The following is a 20,804-nucleotide window of genomic DNA, read 5'->3' as shown; positions in this document are numbered from 1 at the left end:
TCCCTTTTAAAAAATACTTTGAGTGACAAATTTTAAACTAATTACAGAATAAATAGAATTTCAGTGGAATTATGTGCCAAGACGAACACTTAATGTTCATGAAAAACTTTTATAGTCTACACATGTATTTTAAAGTTACCTTGAAAGAATGAATAGAGGGACCCCAAAAAAAGGTCAAATAATACACAGCTGCAGATTCTAGTCTGCCCACCTAACTTGTCTACTAACTTCTCATAGGCGATCACTTTCATTGGTTTCTCGTGTATCCCAGCATAGGTAAACATATACATATACAAATGTTTACTTACAGAATGCCTTTGTTTTACACAAATGGCAGGATGCTATACCCAGTTTCCAACCTTTTTCTCATTTAATTACCTTGGAAAAATTTCTTGCCAGTACTACAATACCTGTCTCATTCTTTGCATAGTATTCCATTTTTATATTACCCTTTGCTGTCTACTAGCTCATTAATCTTATTTTGTATCCCTTTGTCTTATTTTGTATCTTTTGTCTATGTGGAACAGTGAGTTGCTTTGCTGGTAGAGGAAAAGGATTCCTTTGTAAATCAGGTCAAGCCCCCAAACTGTAGCCAAAGAACAACAGAGAGATGAACTGCACCTAAGGGAGAAAGTGTGGAGAATGATCTGGTCACAACTGTTAATTCCAGTTCTGTTACCCAGCTGTGTAAACCTACACAATCACTTAAGCAATCTAGATTGAGAAAATGATTTCTAAGATCCCTTTCAGCAATGAAGTTCTAAGATTTGGAATTCCTAAGAAGTTGCAGCTGACATATACTGTTTAATATTTTATACATTAAAAACATCTCATTTTGTCTCAATAAGGTCAGCAAAAAAGATAAAAGTATTTTGCATTTAAACTCTAAAGATTATGATCAAGGAAATAATTTTAAGGCTTCCCAAAGTCTTCGCTATTAGTGTTCTAGATATAATTTAATATTGCAACAAGAGCCATCTCATCTGAAAGCTAGCATCAGCCATCAACTGTCCTTGCCCTGAATGATCTCTTTGTATTTTTGCAGCAACCCCAAAAAGTACAAGTTTAAAGATGAGGAAAATAAGCTTCATAAAGATTAAGTTATTTAACTCACCTAAGGTCTTCCAGTTTGCTTCCCAAATAAACTGAATTAAAATGAATATGCATGGAAGATTATCTCAGTTTTACTTCCAAGTTTCTACATGACTCTGGATATGTACTTTGTACTGATTCTTTTACTGGTTTTTAAGAAAAGAAAACCAAGGAGGGTTTATTTAAAAGCTGACTGTAAGTACTGTTCAAGCTAACAGAGGTTTTATCTTTTTTTTTTCTTCCCAAAGGAAAAAGAATCATTAAAGAATTTCTTTACTTAACTAAGAAGTAACCAAAAATGAAAAAAAAAAAAAAACTAAACTAAACTAATAATTAAATCGAATGTAACAATTCCTTTTCTAACAGACTATCTTTTCATTTTTTGACCTAACTTTAGTCTCTCTTCCTAAAGACACCTAGGAAGTTCAGAATAACTTTTTATGTATTTTTCCTTTCTTATTTATTATATTGTTTTTAATACTTGAAATTAATCCAACTCCAAACATAGGATATGAATGGATGAATTTTTTTAACAAATTATTTTCTTCATAATTAAAATGCACCAACTTGATGCACTGATTACTTTAGATGAGCACATTTGCATTCAGTAAATATTTCTAGTCTTTCTTCAATGACACTGAAATAGAATTACTAGGTGCAAAACAAAGAATGGCACAGAAACACATACAATGGCTCATTGTCTTCAATGATGACAACATTACTGGGATCTCTCCTGTATTTCTTCTTAAAAAAATAATTTTTCTAAAAAAGGGATAGGTGGAAAAGCATCTAGTGGGGAAAACGAACTGGGTTGAAGTTTAGCTATAGGTATAAATTAAAATTAAGACAGATTTGAATATTTCTGACATTGAAAAAGTGAAAAAAGAGGCAGGCCTGACATTGAGTGCCAAGAAAAACCAGGATCAGATTAAACATGTTTTGGATGAATCACAAAACTAATAATCCAAATCACTATCATCTGATCCAATCGTTCTAATCCTGATTATACATCAAAACCTATGAGGTTTACCAAATACAGATACTCTACCAAACCCCAAACATACTAAATCAAAATCTACAGAGTTGGGGCCTAGACATCTGTGTTTTAAAAAGCTCAAAAGGGGATGCCTGGGTGGCTCAGTCAGTTCTACAGACGTCTGCTTCAGTTCAGGTCATGATTCCAGGGTCCTGGGATAGAGACACATGCCAGGCTCTCTGCTCAGCTCTCCCTCTCCCTGCTGTTCCCCCTGCTTGTACTTTCTCTCTCTCCATCAAATAAAATCTTTAAAAAAATAAAAAATTTAAAAGACAAATGTAGTAGGTAATGGTTGCTCACCTTTTCCCCTAACTGAATCCTGATTTAAAAAATTATCCATGCTGTCCCCATATATATATATATACACACCCCATGTGCCTCAGAGGAAGAGCATTCTAAGCTCCTAGAGAGCCAGCTGGACTAAGGGTTATTCCATACCCTTTCCCAGTGACTGGCTGAGGGATGGAGAGGTCTAAGCTACTTTAAATCTTTAAATGAGACCCAAGGATTTGGTGGTAAATCCTGGGAAAGCTTTTGCATATTAAGAGAAGGCCCTTGGAATCCAGCCTGACTCCTCCACTGCATGTAAATGAAGATGCACGTGGCTCAAACTGCTACTGGCGATCATCCCATGACCACAAGGGTAGCCAGCCTTAGGATGATGCCAGTGCTGCAGTTGAAAATGGGAGAAAAAAAACTAGGGGCTCTTGGTGATACCTCTGAATCACTGGATCACAAATACTAAAGCCCCATTCTATTAGCAGACATCTGTATAATGATTCAATACATTTTATTAAGTCATTTTCAGTTGGATTTTCAGTTATTTGCATCTGAAAGCTCGAGTGGTCCCACCAAGGATAGCAGGCTTTGAACCATAACAATCTGTATTAAATAGAAACCATATAAACACCAATTCATATTTAATTTACAAATCTCAGGCTTTTCCTTCCTATTTTAACAAGGAATGAATCTTCTAAAAAATAATTTATATGGTGATATTTTTCCAGTATTTGAGCTGAACTGTATTTAAAAGTTTATATTCATTGCTTCCACTTCATTATTTACTCAAAGTTTCGGCTATAGGCTTTATCTTGAATGTGTAAGACCATTCGCCGTGCATAGAAGTCCCTGTATTCCTCTGGTAATTCAGCCAGTGTTTTTAAAGCTCTGTCCAAAATTTGTGCAGCTCTTGATGCTGCTGTAGGATCTTTGTTTCCATAGGTATCTGTTTTGTCATAGCATTCAGATGGAAGGTGCTTCCAAAAGATATTCACTCCCACTCCAAACTCTTCAGAAATCACGTTATGGAACCATAAAGCTGGAGAAAGTTTAAAGGAAAAAAAAAAGTTAAAAATAAAACCTAGAGTAAAAAAAAAAAAAAAAAAAAAAAAACAAACCAAAATGTCAGCGAAATATCACAAATTGCATATAGCCAATGCAAAATTCTTGTAACTAGATCCCTTCGTTAGCACACTCCCAGCTTTTTAACAGAATCATTTTAACTTTTATGAATTGCCAACCAATTTAAAGTGTCAATAACACAACCCTACTTTTAAAACCTTTGGAAACAGCAATTTTTCCTTTTAACTGAAAGACATAATAAAGTTATATTTGTTTTGGAGTTCTGTAATTTGTGGCTATGTTTTGTGTTACTTGTTTACACTTCCTGAGTCATACAACCACATTAAAAATGTTTACTTTTTGTACACAGAACATTTCAATTATTTGAGGAGTATCTTTGACCTTTTCTGTCTCAGCACAATACTTTTGTTCTCAGATGTCCCATTCAAGCTGCACTGGTTTTCTAACTTGCTTAATTTTGCACTCATTGTAGCCTCCTTAGTTTTATACTTCTATTTGGAATGCAATTATAAATACCATATTTCTTTCAGCTCCTGTATAGTAAGTATATAAAACTAAAGCACATATTTTGGTGGTGGAGAAGATGAATAAACTACCATATGATATAGCTAATTAATATTTCACTTCCTCTAGAACGTTTATTTCTTTGTTTTCAATGGAGTCTAAATGTTTTCAGACAATAGGTGCTATAGGAATGTGAGAGCAACATCACAATATAACCAAGACGAAATACTAGGAATGTAAATGGGGCTCCTAGGTGGCTCAGTCGGTTAAGCATCTGGTCTGCCTTCTGCTCAAGTCATAATCTCAGGGTCCTGGGATGAAGCCCTAACTGGGACTCCCTGCTCAGTGGGGAGTCTGCTTCTCCCTCTGCCCTCAAGCCTCAGTACTCTCTCTCAAATAAATAAATAAAATCTTAAAAAAAAAATACTAGTCACGTCAAAAACTGTTTAATCTTATGAATGGGAAAAAGTAAGATTTACAAGATGCTAAATTTTAGAAACAAACTCATTCTAAGAGTGCTCTAGGAAAAACAAAAGCTTAAAATATTTTGATTTGCAAAACTAGTTTCAAACATGGATTTAATCTTAACTATTCTTTCTTTCAGAATCTTTTTCCTCATTCAATATAACATGAAAAAAGCTAACCATTCTGTTAAATTTAAATGCAAAGATGGGGGTTTTGCTTTTATTTCAAAATATATGCAAATGTTAAGTATTTCTGGCTTTTTTTTTTAAAGTTTTATACAGAATAAGAGAAACTGCATAGCTCTTAACCATTCTCTGAAGATATGAAACCAAAAAATTTAAGCAATACTAATGGATTTAAAGACTAGTGTGTTGACTGTTTACAAAAAACATCAAAATAAGAAACTACTGTATCAAATTTTTATAGACAATCAATTATGTTAAAGACATTGTAACAGGCCCCTTGGAGAATACAAAGATTGCTAAAATATAGTTCCTTATCCTCAAGCAATTTATAATATAGCCCCAAATGGGATCATCATATTTTTATTAATACTTTTTTTTCTTAATTCTGTCACTGAAAAAGAGGTGTATTTTTTCCCCTAAATTTTATTTATTTATTTGAAAGAGAGAGCACAAACAAGGGGGAGAGGCAGATTCCCCGCTGAGCTAGAAGCCAGGCAGGGGGCTCGATCCCAGGACTCTTAAGATCATGACCTGAGCTGAAGGCAGACGCTTATTCCATCTGAGCCACCCAAGTGAGGTATTAATGATTAAAACTATATTAACTTAAATATGAGAAATGTGACTATACAAACAGAATTTGTTAACACATTCCTTTAATCTTAATTATGGTTTTTATAATCTTAAGGTAATCACTTTTGAATAATTATAGATGTTCATTACATCACTAATTACTAAAAACGAATACCTAGTTATTATACAAAGAAATTAAGTGATACTAATTCAGACCCTAGAAAATAATGCACACATAAGACATCATAGGTGTTGGGATTATAACAATTTAAATATTTAATAAAATCTCTAATCTGTTTTGGCTTTGAAATACACTTACCATTTCTTGGCAAATACTTAAGTGACTTAGTTCTAAAACATGCAATTTTTTTTTTTTTAAAGATTTACTTATTTATTTTAGAGAGACAGAGAGAGGGGAGGGGAAAGTCTTAAGCAGACTCTGTGCTGAGTGCAGAGCCCAATGTGAGGCTTTAATCTCACAACCCTGAGATCAGGACCTGAGCCAAACTAGAGTTGGACGCTTAGCCCACTGTGCAACCCAGGCATCCCAATATGCAAGTATTTTAGAAATGATTAAAAAGAACAACAAGGTATAATCTTTTCCCAGTTATAAAATACCTTGTTTGATGTCACTTAACAACATAATTTAAGAGTACAATGTTATATTATAGATTGCTTTTGAAAAGCAAGATTGTTAATTTTATAAGAATTTGCTTAAGCAGGGCACCTGGGTGGCCCAGTGGGTAAAGCCTCTGCCTTCGGCTCAGTTCGTGATCTCAGGTCCTGGGATGGAGCCCAGCATCGGGCTCTCTGCTCAGTGGGGAGCCCACTTTCCCCAGCACCCCCCTGCCTCTCTGCCTGCTTGTGAACTCTGTCTGTCAAATAAATAAATAAAATCTTAAAAAAAAAAAAAAAAAAAGAATTGAATTTGCTCAAGCATACTTTAAACACACATACACAAGCTGTATATAAAAATCAACTTGTATAGGATAGAATACATGTAACATACACTTCTGTACTCAAAAAAATCATGTAATGGATGAGTGACAGAACACAGATTTTATAAAAAGGAAATGAATGAGGTCTAGAATCTTACCAGGAATGAATAATACATCTCCAGCTTTCAGGGAACATTCATACCTTCTAGCCTTGGAAAACAGTGGATATTTAGTTAAGTCTGGGTTATCTATATCCAGCACTTCTGATTTAGTACCTTAAAGTTCCAAAAGAGATTAATACAGAGTAAGCAAAGTTAGCATTTCTTAAAAGGTAACCACAAATATAGACTTGAAAATGTATTCTTTTCTGTACAATTATTTATTGTATCCACAATGTAAGAACGGTTACTATTCTGAAACCTAAGATGATTTTCAATGATCCATCCTTTATGACTATTGACATTCATGTACTATAATTAAGAAAACCTGAAAATTTCATTGTTCACATATGTACACATGGAGGACACAAATACTTCATTTAGAAAGAAGCCCTTAGATGTTTTTCTATGAAAATAAAGGTTTCCCAAAAAGTGTAACTGAACAGACTAGACTTTAGAAATACAAACTTAAAAGAAAAGTACCTGATAAATATAAATACTGGGCATCTCGAGGACTGAAGAGCACAACACGCTTTTTTCCTGTCACTTGTATTAAGAAGTTATCCATGACCTGAAGGATAATAAGAACTTACGGAGAAGCAATATCTAAAATTTAAATAAACAAAACCAATGGTATATTCCAAAGAGTTAAATATAAATCCTAAAGACTTGACTCACATTATCTAAAACAGTTACACTAATATTCTAACAATGCAAACATTTGTACTGTAAATACAGCTGTACCTTTATTAAAGATGTTTCCTGCAGCACTGCCTTAAAATGGAAAAGCCTGGCAAGCCATGAGGAAATCTGAGCACTATTTGCCCCTGCGCCACCACTCTGACAGGGAGGCTCTCCTTGGTTAGTTCATACTTATCTGTCAAGGAATGCTATATAGCCAATATCAGGCAACAGACTGAAAGCACCTGGGGAATAACTACCTTTTCCCAAGGTAGTTAGACCTTGAGAAAACAACACAAGGTAACTGCTGTAATCAACCATTAATTAAGTTAAAACTCTTTAAGTATATATGGGCAACCATAATTTATTTGCAGGCATCTTCATTTCTAAATTATTTCTACAGGATTACTTTCTTGATGTACTTATTAATGGAGTAATCTTAACTATTTCTGCACTTTGTAGAAAATGTTAAAAGGCAGAGATATGTAATTCTCAGCCAAGGAATTAAAATACATACTAAGAAAGATATATTCATAATTATTTACATATCATTTCTACCTAAGCATTTTTCATTACTAACCCTTTTCTTATGTAAACCTTAACTACATAACAAGCATTCCTTTGACTTATTTTTAATGTAAGAAAAGCTGTATAGAATTCTATTATAAATCTAGATAAAAGTGATACTAGTTAAAATTTAAGTCACACAATACAATTAAAAATTTATTTAAGTTACCACATCATTTTTTATCTATATCATTTATGTAAAACCTTTAAAAAATAAGCTAATAATTTATGTTTATCTCATTTAATTAGTTATGATGTTAAAATCCTCCCAAGGGGTCCTCTGCTGAATTAGAACATAAAACTTAATATAGCTTGATTTAGAGTTTTTTAAAAAAATTATTTTTAGAAACCTATTAGGTATTGCTTTAGCTTCCTATATTTCTCTACCCAATACCAAACCATACACAATATTATACTTTTAATGTGTTTAAAATATTTATATGCATATATTTAAGCAAGTAAAATTATAATACCACAGAGTAAATGATCAGGGGCAATATTCTATACATCTTCCTGCTCAACAGATACAGTGTACATTTCACATTCTCAAGGGATGTATAATCTAAGGCCATCAGAAATCCCCAAATTCTTATACCTGGAAATGGCTCTCCACAAACTTCTGCTTTCTCTTGAATAATAGTTCCATCTAGTTAAGTATATCATTTCCACATCCTCATTGTCACAACCTTACTGCTTTTTCCACTTGTACAACTTTCCCCCTCATCTGATGGCCATTTTTCAGATACTCAAAATCCGCTTCATAAAACTTAACAGACACACACACGCACAAAATATAACAAATCAAGAACACTATCACAGATCAATGCAAGTGTGAGACACTAACTAGGCTACGACATTAAATAATTTATTCCCATATCATCAACTTGCAGAGGCCCCGTTTTCAAATCTCATGTTTCAGCAAATTATGTCTCCAAGATCTTTAGGGTAATCTACAGAAAGCTGAAACTGTAAATGCTATGTCTCTAAAGACTAAATATCTACTGTAGCTTCAGATTTCTCATTTATGTAGCATACATCATAGTGGGTCCAAAGTTGTAATCCTGGTGAGCTAATTCGAAAAACACTGGAGAAGAACTGCTCCTCCTTGAAAAATTTTGGAAACTTAATATCTCCTTCCAGCAAAGGAAACTGCTTTCTGATATCTGCAACATCCTGCATTGAGAGAAACATGGTAAGAATTTTAACAATAATTGCAACTTTAATGTTAATAATAAATGCAGTATTTATGTAATGCTTGTTTTATCTCAGACTGCCATCAGATCCCATGGTATTAAGGAGGAATGGGGTAAAACTCTGTTCACTGCTGTAAAATACTAGTAAGGGACCACAGTCAACACATGAGCTTTCAAATGAAGGAATAACAGACTATGTAGCAGACTGCAGACTCAACGCCATCAGGACGGGTAAGCTTAACATGCTTCATTAATCGGTTCTTCCTATTTAGACAACAATCATACACTTGCCATCTACTCCAGTAACAAGGATTTAAAACTTAGCAGTCAACAATCTGAATGTTATCAAGTATGTTAAACCTGTGGGTTTTACCAAGGGAAGAGGCTAAAAGAAGTTAAAGAACTAAATGGAGACAGAAAAAGGAAAGAACAGAATCTTACTTAATCATTTTAGGGACCATGCCCTAACACTGCACCATATTAATTTGACTCTGAATACATGTCAAAGCTTGTATTAGTAAATTAATTATTCAGTAATTTAATAATTAGTTTAGATTATATTTTATTCGCTGAACGGCTATCTGTAAAATATAGTAGAAAGAATTTTTTAATTGTATTGAGACTAGAGGAGATGACTTTATAAACACTAAAATACTATGGTCCTACTTAAAAACTAATCAACTTTTAATAATTTTACTTCTTTTCTTCTTTTAAAGATTCATTTACTTATTTTAGAGAGAGAGCGAGCACACACCCATACAAGCAGGGGAGGGGCAGAGGAAGGGCAGAGAGAGTGAAAATCTCAAGCAGACTCACTGCAGAGTGCAGAGCCTGACTCAGGGCTTGATCCCAGGACCCTGAGATCATACCCTGAGTCAAAATCAAGAGTTGGCCACTCAGCTGACTGAGCTACTCAGACATCTGCTAATAATTTTACTTCTTATTCATGGGCAGAAATCATTGAGAAAAGAATGGGAAAAAGAAGAAACAGGTCATATGTCAGGCAATAAGTATAAAAACCACAGTGCCAGTTTAAATATACACATCCATTAGGTTTTAAGCGTTTGTTTTACATTCAGAATTCTTACCTTTCTAGGGTCTTCCCCAAGCGACCGTAGGTAATACTTCTCATCCTTAAACACCCGAAAGAAAAGTAACATAAATATTCATGTCAAAATAACAGAAAGTAAAGACAGAAGGAAATGAGTTTTAAAATCTAACCCAGTTGTTTCTGAAACAGTTCTGTCTTCTTACCCTTTCTACTAATGCTCTCTGGTGGCCATATGAAGAAATGCCTTCATAGGCTACATGTAATAATGACTGGATCCCTAAAATATTACATAAATATGAAAGGCAACACACACCTACTATATCTAAAACACAAGCTTCATTTGCACTTTAAATTATTTAGACTCTTAACAGCAAGTCTTAAAAGAATTCTCATTTGTAAAACATACATGATCTCAAGGTATTGTTGAGGTCAATAACAAACTTGTTAATATAAGGCAAATGTAGAATAGACGATAAATAAGATGATTATACTTTCAGTAATACATTTTTTTAAAAATCTGGAACACTGCATTTTACCAAGTTAAGCCCACCACGAGCATATAAAATCTCAAGCCAAATCCTTCACAGTCTGCTCATGTATGAATTAGAAATATGTCATTTCAAAAAAAAAAAGTCATTTCAGAGTAGTACATTTATGTTGATACTTGAAAAAACTGCCCATTGACCTTCACTGAGTAGCTATAAGAGGGAACTGTTAGAATTGTAAAGCACTACTGTTGTTTGCATTTCCTCGAAGAAACAGGAGAACTGCGCTGCTGGGTCAAGCACAAGGGCAATCCAACTCAAGAATTCTGCCTCTTTTATACCTTCACTGACCACAGTAACACAACATTCAAAATTCCATGTTATTTACCTTAACAACATATTATAAATCTATGACCAAAAATTTAACTCTATTCTCAGATCCAGTGCTTTTCTATTTTTAAGCAGTATCAGATAATTTCTATAAATTCATTGGCTAAATAGGTTAATTGCGCTTAACTGACTGCGCAACCCAGGCGCCCCAGAACAAAGCATATTCAAAAAAAGTATGATTAATCGCTAACATTTAGGGAGTAGCTTCTACATGTCAGGCATTGTGCTAAGTACTCTACAGATTTTATTTAGTTAACTGTCACAGAAACCTTATTAAATAGGTACTTTAACTGTTCCCATTTTATAGGTGAGTATACTGAGGCACAGAAAAATAATTTGGCCAAGGTTTGAGATCTAATAAATAGCAAGACTAGATCTACTGGCATACAAAACCAAACCTTAAAAATAGCTCTCAGAGAAGGCTACAGCTCTTTTATATCTAATATTCTTATATAAGAAAATCCACCTAATATATACATATTAATGTTTTCTAAAGAAAATAGGTTCAAATCAGTTACCTCTGAAATAAAGAATTCTTCATGCTTTTCTTCAGCTGCCCTCTGAACCAACTTATCAAAAGGTAAAGTTCTGAAATAAAGACAAAGAAGCCTTGGACTCAATAAATCAACTAGTAAATACCCTTATCACTATACATACAGGCTTGTTGCAGTTGTATATGCTTTGCTATTTTATAACAGCTGTAATTTTATCATAACCTATTATGTGGAATTCTAAATTTTCAAATTCATTTAGGTCCTTTTTATTTGACCTACATTGTCTGAAATTACAATTTTATCATAACCTATTATGTAGAATTCTAAATTTTCAAAATTCATTTAGGTCCTTTCTATTTGACCTAGATTGTCTAAAATTACAATTTCAAAAATTAAGAACTTTTAAATCTATGCCACAGATGAATCCTTCTTAGGTCAATACTCTCCTATTCCAAGTTACTGTTAGAAAAATATTTCTGTGGTATCCGGTTACCTCTGGATATACACAAACTTTCAAATGTGCTACTTCAAGTGTCGTGGCAAAACAAGTCTTGGGACTGTGGAATGGGACAAACTACCAAGTGCCCCTTTGGAAGAGACCCCAGGCAAATGGTCCAGAGAGATCAAGTTCTCACTCACTCATCTTCCCGCCTTTTGGCACGACCGGTGGAAACAGAAGCTCACAGCACTGCTCTCACTCTCCCTCACCATCTGTCATTTGAAGTCTTAGGAACACCTCAAGAAGTCAGGGAAGTGACCAAGTTTTATTCTTCTTCATTATTTCTGTTCAAATGGCTACCTCTTTCCCTTGTGGCAAACAGGGCTGAACATCACATAAGCAGTTCGTTTCCTTTTATGTCACTCTTGAGCCTGGAGGGCTACCATTTTTCTGGTTCCCATCCTGTCCCTTCACCATCCCAGAAGCAAAAGTACTGACCCTGACATGAAGTTGGTAACAGTAACATCAAGACAATGACCTCCTAAAAAGCATCTGGGTCAAAAGCCTCTCCCCCTAATGCTCACTGCACTCCGGCCTCCAAACCTCCGATTAAGAGTAGAAGTCTTGGGGCACCTGGGTGGCTCAGTGGTTTAAGCCACTGCCTTCGGCTCGGGTCATGATCTCAGGGTCCTGGGATCGAGCCCCACATTGGGCTCTCTGCTCAGCGGGGAGCCTGCTTCCCCCTCTCTCTCTGCCTGCCTCTCTGTCTACTTGTGATCTCTGTCTGTCTATCGAGTAAATAAATAAAAATCTTTAAAAAAAAAAAAAAAAAGAGTAGAAGTCTTTTCTCTTTTTTTCTGTTAGTCTTTTCACTCTTACCACCAAATATCTTTCCACTAGAACTCTGTACTGAGGAAGTGGGGAGAAAGTGTTAGCAAAAACCCTTTCTCCTCTGTAAGATGACCTTGGGCTTACCTTTTCCTAGCACTGCTTTTGTAGAAACCTGCTGGGTTAAGATAAATGTAGTGTCACCTGTGATATCAGTTAACATTGTTTGTTGTAAGAAATGACCCCTGATTGATGAACTATGTCTAGACTGAAAGGTCGATGTGTGGATTATAAATATTTGTTAAGAAGGGAAAGATACGGCTTCCCTGTGTGGTGTAACTCTTGTCATTGAGTTTCTCCCTTGGAGGAACCTAGAAGCTAAATTTCATGGGCCATTTCATGTCATTGGTTTCTATGGACTAGGTGGCTTAATTTAGCCAAGGTGTTTCTATACCTATCTTTATAGTCATGTTCCCTTGCAATTAAGCTGTCACTTGGTGAACCAAAAAAATGGCTCCTGGACTGGTGTGAGAACTCCCACTGATACTACACTGCTAGAATGGGAACTCCTGTGTAAAGCTAAGAGAATCTGATGCCAGATTATGGACTAGTGGGTCCCGTGGGCATGAATGTCAATGTGAACTTGAGGACACTGCTGATTATGTGTAAGAGTGAGCACTGCAGGAGAGAAGAAAGGAGTCTGCCACCTAAAGACCAATTTGCTGCTACAGTTTCTAGTTAATTATATCAACAAATTTACTTGGCACCCTCCTGTGCAATGTTTTCCACTTCTTACCTCATCACAAACCCTTCATTCCTACGAAAGCAACTCTGAAGAGTCTGGGGGAAATATGGAAGCCTCTCGGGTCCCGAGCTATCCCTTATTTGGTGCAGTTGCCTCGGCTTATCTTTGTACTAGATACTACTTGAAAACTCTGAAGTGTTTCAAGACCTTTCTAAGAACAGGACAGACAGAGTAACTCAACCCAGAGGAGCAGAACTTGGGTGCTCTCAGCTGTTTTTTCCCTTGGGTAATGGCGGTTGTCAGAGCTGTAGAAGCAAAGCTAAGAGAAGAGGAAATGAGGTAGGAATTAGGAATTCCTTAGACTCAAGGATTTAATCTATCCCATGCATGTTTCAAGAAGAAGGACATTTGCCATTTAAGTTCCATCTGTCTGGACTGGTAAACAGACCAGTAAGGGAGGTAGTATCAAAGAGGGGTTAGGATCATGGGTTCTGTGGAGTCAGGCTAATTTGCGTACAAATTTGGTTCCATTATTTTAAGCTGTATGGTCTTGGGTAAGTTACTTAATGTTTTTAAGCCTCCATTTTCTCGATTGTATAATTACTGAAAACAAAACAAACAAACAAAAAACTACCTCACAGACTTTCTAAATTAAATGACTAATATATGATCTAGGATGCATGGCACAGTACTTGATATACAGTAAGCGCTCAGTAAAGGACAGGTGGTGGGGTTAATAACAATGGTAATGTACCCTTCAGCAGGACAAAAGTAGTTACCAACATTAAGAAAAAAAAAATCTCGCACTGTCCTGTTTCTCATCTGCAAAGGCTGCTTTGCAAAATCAAGATCAGGATTAATAAAAGTATAATAAATAATAAGAGCAGGATAATGAAAGGGATTAGATGATGTGACAGACAGAAGCAATTAAAGCTCTAAGAGTCAAACTGATTTATTTCTTTAGATCTATGACCATAAGAATACCAACAGTATTCCTACCGCACAATACTCTCACGCATAGTACCCTGATTCTGAGAGCCACCAAGAAGAAAGAAGTAAAAGCTAAGACCTGGAAATGTACTGCTCTTCAAATATTTAAGTAAGCAGAAATGCAACCTGGCACTGAAGTGGTAACAATGATTCATGTGTGTAGGATGTCTTCCTTCTAGACTTTCTGACCTAGATGCCTCCCTTCTTTGCTACTCCCTCGTAATTGCCAACAATGACTAAATTTATTTTCTTCTTGCACTAAGAAAATAATCTTGCAACTCCAGTAGCTCCAGTGAAAGGCTTGAAGAAAGCTGGGATAGGAACTATTACATAATATATGTGATACAAAAACAAGTTTTGAAAGGTTTATGGAACATGACAAAACAGCAAAGCAATTCAAGATGAAGTTTCAATACCCATTTGTTACGGCTTTGGACTCTCTGGAAAATAAACATCATTAACTGCTGGCTTAAAAATGTTCACCATTCCAGCACTTTCTTCCACCTTTTTGATTTAATAAAAAATGAAAAGTTCTTACACTCAGAAAAACTTAGGCAATTAAATTCAATTCACGGCCTATTAAAAACCAAAACTATAATGGTGAATATTCAAAGGATCAAAAACTAAGAAATACTTTGGCAAGCTGCTATATGAGCCTGGAAAACTCTAATGAGAAAGGAATGGCTCTGGACATTAGAAGCTCTGTTTAACTCATCTCTAAACTCTGGAACGAACAGTGAGAACCACCTTTCTTTAAAAATCACTCTTTGTGAACTACATGGTTTTTCAATAGACTGAATTTGCTGGAAACTGCACATGCTCAGAATATAATTTGTTTTTTAGCATTTTTAATGAAACATGGGAATAAATAACGTATTTATGAGATTACAACATTTAAAACTTTCAAGTTTGGACAGTCAGCAGTGTTCAACTATCTTTTTTACTTTTAAGCCATCCCAAAGCATAAAATGACAACCACAAGGGAAATCAAAAGTATTAAAGGTTATTTTGTCAAAAGAGAAAATTTAGTGTGATTTTTTTTTTTTTTCAAAGCTTTGAAGTTGATGAAAAACTATATCAAACATAGCAACTACCTGTCCTTTATTTCTGAAGAGGGCAGAAAAAGAAAACATGGCTTATGTATCTGTCACAATTATGAATTAGAAAATCTTCTAAATATAAGAGCATTAAAAATCAGAATAGGTTATGAGGGAAAACTTTAGAGTTCATTACTCTATAACAATTACTAATGAGGTCGGATCTCTTAATGAAGCATGAGTGAGGATAGCACACCCAATGTTAGAGGCACTCTAACTCCAGTTACAGAAATCTGGTTCCTTCCATAGCTCCAGAAGCTCTAAGCCATATACCCTATTTGAAAAACATGGTCTTTGAAAATGTCTTTCTATAACTGTGTGAACTCAGAATTCGTGTCTTTTAAAAGCTGTTCTTTAAAATTACAAAGCTATTCTGTAATGATATCCAAGTAGCCAAAAAGGGGAAATGCCATATAGTCTTTGTAAAATAACACAGAAATATCTGCAAGGTTCAAAATAAGTTACTTGTAGTCCCAGAGTAAACCTCAGAAGAAAATACCTATACACAAAGTTCTTACTAATGAAGTCCATCTGGGCAACCGCAGCGACATGAATCTTTACTTCTTTTCTCCCTCCAACCTGGCTCAGGTAATCCACTGTCCATTTGCTTGTACATGCCCCCAAGTCAATTCCTTCCAACACCAGGGGTTTTCTCTATAAGTGGGGAACAGCATACAACAAAAAATTAGGGAAAATGAACAATATATCGGGAATTATATTTATATTATTATTTATATTATATTATATATTAATTATATTATTTGGCCATAGGACAAAAACAATTAAGAAATTATTCTTGATCCTAAGATGCTCAAACTCACACCTTTTGACAATGCATGCCATAGAGCAGGAGAACAGCAATGTAATATACTTGGAATGAAACTTTAACATTAGGAAAACAAACTAAATGAAAGAGCAGTACCAACAGTAGCTGAGAACCAGAAATCTGAACATTATTTAAAGCATTTTCAGGGTAGCTGTGTGCCTCAGTGGGTTGAACATCCGACTAGTGGTTTCAGCTCAGGTCATGATCTCATGGATCATGGGACTGAGGCCAACATCTGGGCTCAAGTGCTCAAGGGGGAGTCTGCTCAAGATTCTCTTTCTCCCTCTGCTCTCCCCAGCCTCACATTGTCTCTCTCAAATCAGTCAACCTTTAAAAAAAAAAAAAAAGGCATTTTCACAAGTGTTATTTATGATAAAATATAAATGATGATTAAAATTTGTATTTTATAGTCAAATACTGTTCGTAATTTTTTATTTTGATACTATTTCAAAGCTGTGGAAAGTTGCAAGAACAAAGAACCCCCATATACCCTTTACTCTGGTTCACCAACTGTTAATTTAACATTTGCCCCATTTACTTTATAATTTGCTCTCACTCTCACTATGTGTGCATAGAGAGGAACATAGTACTAAAAATAATTAAATTTTTTCTTAACTACTTCTAAGTTGCAGATATACTCCTTTATCTCCAAAAACTTAAGTATATTTCCTGAAAAAAAAAAAGACATTTTCTTATATAGCCAGAGTAATTGTCAAAATTACATTTAGCACTGATGTAATACTACAACTTCACAGTCCATATCCAAATTTTCCTAACTATCCTAATATTATCCCTTATAGTGTGTTCCCCCCTATTTCTGAGATACCACATTGCATTTAGTTGCCATGTCTCTTAATCTGAACAGTTCCTCAGCCTTTTTCTTCCATGATCTTGATGTTTTTGAAAAATATAGACCAGTTATTTTGTAGGATGTCCTTCAATTTCGGTTTATCTGATGTTTTTTCATGATTGGATTCAGGTTATGCATTTTTATTTTTATTTATTTATTTACTTTCCCCAAAGATTTTATTTATTTATTCGACAGAAAGAGAGACAGCGAGAGAGAAAATACGAGCAGGGGGAGTGGGAGAGAGAGAAGCAGGCTTCCTGCCAAGCAGGGAGCGTGATGCAGGGCTCAATCCCAGGACCCTGGGATCATGACCTGAGCCGAAGGCAGATGCTTAACCACTGAGCCACCCAGATGCCTCTGGGTGATGCATTTTTAGAAGGAATGTACCAAAGAAGCAATGTTGTATCCATCTCAGTGTAACACATCAGGTAGCACAAGATATTTTGCCCTATTATTTATGATGTTAATTTTGATCAACTGGTAATTTGTTCCTGAATTAAATATTGTTATGATGAAGGCAAATATTATGATTTTTAAAAACTCCATCATCTTCTACATTAATTGGCTAATGTCAAAATGAACTAATTTATCTCCACCTATTAATTTTATTCACTTGGTTATAATCTACTGATATTAATTTTGATGCTCGAATTATCTTATGTTTGGCCAGGAGGATCCAAATCAAGCTGGCTCTTGTGACTTTTTACCTTAACACTTCCTTATTTTATAGCAAAAAAACACCACAATCCAGAATCCTTTTATACTCTTTCACTCCCAGCCCTATAGTCATTTCTTCAAGCAGCTCTGGTTTCTTTTAAAGGGAATGCTACTTAGAAACCATGATCTGCATGTCAGAGGTGTTCATTGCTATTAAGGTCATTACTACCAGGCCTTCTCAGTGGACAGAGCTAGGAAATATGTGCAAGAATGTATACTCATTCCCCCTTTTCCCAAATATGCGTGCGTATGCATGAGCACGGCCCCTCACCCCACCTATGTATTTATATGTATCGTATAGCTACCGTATCTATTTATCTCTCTCCAAGCATACATATATACTATAAACACACACACACACACACAATGGATATATGTATGAATGAACCATGATACCTCTAATACGGATACCTCAATTCCGATCTTATATCACAAGACTCATCTTAATTTTTATTTATATATTTGTAGCTCCTTTCTCTTAACAATGAGAAATCTCATTCCTATCAATGATTCATCTTTAATTAATTAAATTGCATAAATTCACAGTAAGTACTTTTATAATTGCTAAGTCATACCACTATAAAAAGCAAGTCTATTAACTAGAGCTCAGTGTTTGTTTAATATGTAAAAGTGACTTGGGTTACTTATCTTCCTCCGAGTTTTGGGTTTTTAATCATCCTTACCCTTGCTAATTTTATTATTACTATTACTTTAGAAGGTAAAACATTAATGGGATCCCAAAAGTTGAAACTATACCAAAGGGTCACCACAGCCACATTCTTCCACCCCATATTCACTCATCCTCTGTAGTTAACCAGTCTCATTTCTGGCTTATCATTCCTGTTTTTTTGTTTTTTGGTTTTTTTCAAAGGGACCAAAAACATACATAGTGTATTGTTTCCCCTTGTTTCACAAAAAGGTGGCATGTTACATATTTTCTTTTGCAATTTTATTTTTTAATTTAAAAACATATCCTGAAAATCACTGCTATCAGTACAGCTAATCTCCCTCATTCTTTTTCACTGCTTTGTATACCATGTGTAAATGAGTAATTTAATCAATCACTCTCGTACGCATAGTTTTTATTTTAGGTTATTTGCAATAATCATCAAAGTAAACTCCTAAAAGGATGGCTGGATCATAAACATATATACAATTTCATTAGATATACCAAATTCCCCTCCACAAGGGTTGTACCACTTGGCATAAAGTGTGAGAGTGCCAGTTCCTTCACAGTCTCACCAAGAGTAGTATTACTAAAAATCAGCCTTTTGATTTTTTTTTGCCAGTGATGGATAAGAAATGGCACATCAGTGTGGCCTGAAGTTCTCTTATTAGGAAAGTTGAACATCTTTTCATGTTTATAGGCCATTTGATTTTTTTTTTTTTTTTTTTTTTTTTTTTTTTTTGGTCAACTGCTCACATTTTATCAGATTTTTGGTCTTTCACACCCCACCCTGTATTTTTTAGAAGTTCTTAAGTACACGGGCTTTTATGGCCCTTTTATGAAATATGTTGTCAATATTTTTTCCCAGCTTGTATTTTATGTATTCAAATGTTAAATCTTTTACTACATCTGAATTTTCATAATTAGAAAGCCCTTTCACAGGCCCACAATATAGAAGAATTTACCCGTGTTTTCTTTTAGTACTGTTTAGTTTCATTTTTTTATATTTATATCTCTGATCCATTTAGAGATTACTCTTGCATGTGGTGTCAGATATAAATCTAATTTTATCATTTTTGCAATGACAATCCAGTTGCCCCAGTATCATTCATTTAAAAATTCCTCTGCTCCAGTGATTCTAAACATCTCACGTTCATCACATACTTCAATCTCCATATAAATGGAACTTTATTTCTGGATATATGTAGATCTCCAGACTTTTATTTCCCTGACCTACTCATGCACGTATTATCACACTGTTAATTATTAAAACGTGTTAAAAATATGAAGACTCTGTCCTCTTGTAGATTTTCTTTAGTTTCCAAGTAGAAAGATCTTGTTTCACCATTTCATTCATTTCTAATTTTACTACATTGTGACAAGAGTGCTGTCTGCCATTTTCCAGTTGGTGAAACTTCCTGATGCAACAACACACCATCCAGCATTAGACCCACAAATAAATGAAGGCTCAGATCCTCTCTGTAGGTTGCCAACTCCTAAAAGGAAAAACGTCATCCCTGCTTCTTTAAGACTGAGAACTGTACTCTTACTTGTAAATCAAGTAAAACTGCGGGGAGAGAGGAGAGTTCGACCGGAAGCGTTCCAACTAGATCCTTGTGGATCAGTTTTTCTTTAAGTACCTGCTGGGCTATTTAGTCTCAGTTTCTCTCGTATGGGTTCCCTTACAAAGCAGTGCACGTAGAAAGACTTCTCGTTAATATTTTCCTCCTGAGTCTTCTCTAAAAGAACAAAGGTTCGAATTGCACACACGGGGGCTTCCAGCGCCGGAACTAGAACCCGGGTTGGTGAGAATCCGAGACCGGCGGAAGCTTCCTGAGGGATTCCCACGGCTCCCCCTTGGGCTCAGGGCAGTGAAAAATTGCTCTTCTGAATCCAACAACTCGAAGGGACTCACAGGCCCCTTTTGCGCCTCCGGCGGGGCGGTGAAACCTCCCCTAAACTTCAGGAAACCCGAAACGAGATGGGGTGGGGGTGGGGAGCTCCCTTCGTTGCCACGGTAACGGAAAGAGCGTCCCAGAGTCCCAGAGAGGCCACTCCTGGCAGTGAGCGAGCCGCTTCTCGCACTCGGGTCTCCGCTGTCATCCGGCTCCCCACAAACGCGGAGCTGTTCCCTCTGGAAAACTCCGCAGATGAGCCATTCCTCACCCCCATGCGTCCTCTCCCCTCGCCACAGAGCCAACCAGCCTTCCTCAGCCGCCCGCTGCCTCCGCCCCATACCCTGGGTCTCAAGAAACCAATCTGGAGCCGCCCCGGTGGTAGAGAAGGGGCTCACCTGTGGGTAGAGGTGCTGCACGAACTGTTCCTGCGAAACGCCCTCAAGCCGAGGCACCGGGACACTCTGCCAGGCCATGGTGGCTCACGCCAGTCCTCTTCCAAGTCCAGGAAACCCGGGCCTGACGCGTCGCTCAGAATACCGTCCGCCCGGAAACGCGAGCCGGGGAGAAAAGGCCCGC

General features: G+C 36.0%; 1 protein-coding gene and 1 long non-coding RNA gene across 4 annotated transcripts; one reads left to right on the top strand and one right to left on the bottom strand.

The window, feature by feature from the left end:
- Positions 1 to 2,901: 2,901 nt before the first annotated feature.
- Positions 2,902 to 20,775, bottom strand: TYW5 (tRNA-yW synthesizing protein 5). Of its 3 annotated transcripts, XM_082688971.1 has the most exons (8): positions 20,624 to 20,775; positions 15,770 to 15,924; positions 11,196 to 11,265; positions 9,840 to 9,884; positions 8,594 to 8,731; positions 6,794 to 6,881; positions 6,311 to 6,427; positions 2,902 to 3,446 (listed from the first exon to the last, which is right to left on the bottom strand). In XM_082688971.1, the coding sequence occupies exons 1-8, from the start codon at positions 20,699 to 20,701 to the stop codon at positions 3,190 to 3,192; spliced, it is 948 nt and encodes a 315-aa protein (XP_082545097.1). In that variant the 5' UTR covers positions 20,702 to 20,775; the 3' UTR covers positions 2,902 to 3,189. The 3 variants fall into 3 exon arrangements, with proteins under 3 accessions (XP_082545097.1, XP_082545099.1, XP_082545098.1); XM_082688973.1 differs by lacking the exon at positions 11,196 to 11,265 and having other exon boundaries at positions 15,789 to 15,924; positions 20,624 to 20,746; XM_082688972.1 differs by lacking the exons at positions 11,196 to 11,265; positions 15,770 to 15,924.
- Positions 10,797 to 15,197, top strand: LOC309843441. The gene is made up of 2 exons (XR_014300148.1): positions 10,797 to 12,225; positions 12,444 to 15,197. It is a non-coding gene; the product is annotated as an uncharacterized lncRNA (long non-coding RNA).
- Positions 20,776 to 20,804: the final 29 nt, after the last annotated feature.

The sequence above is a fragment of the Mustela nivalis genome (genome assembly GCF_964662115.1).
Source record: "Mustela nivalis genome assembly, chromosome: 11".
In the NCBI taxonomy this organism is placed as follows: domain Eukaryota; kingdom Metazoa; phylum Chordata; class Mammalia; order Carnivora; family Mustelidae; genus Mustela; species Mustela nivalis.
Note: the sequence above shows the minus strand (reverse complement) of the source record. Positions and strands in the feature narration are given on the sequence as shown.

Coding starts and splice junctions, on each gene's coding strand:
- TYW5 (XM_082688971.1), bottom strand. CDS start 20,701: ATGGCCTGGCAGAGTGTCCCGGTGCCTCGGCTTGAGGGCGTTTCGCAG. Junction 11,266..15,769: donor AGTAAGAACTTTGTGTATAG/GTATTTTCTTCT, acceptor TCTTTATTTCAG/AACTTTACCTTTTGATAAGT. Junction 8,732..9,839: donor TTGGGGAAGACCCTAGAAAG/GTAAGAATTCTG, acceptor CTCTCAATGCAG/GATGTTGCAGATATCAGAAA.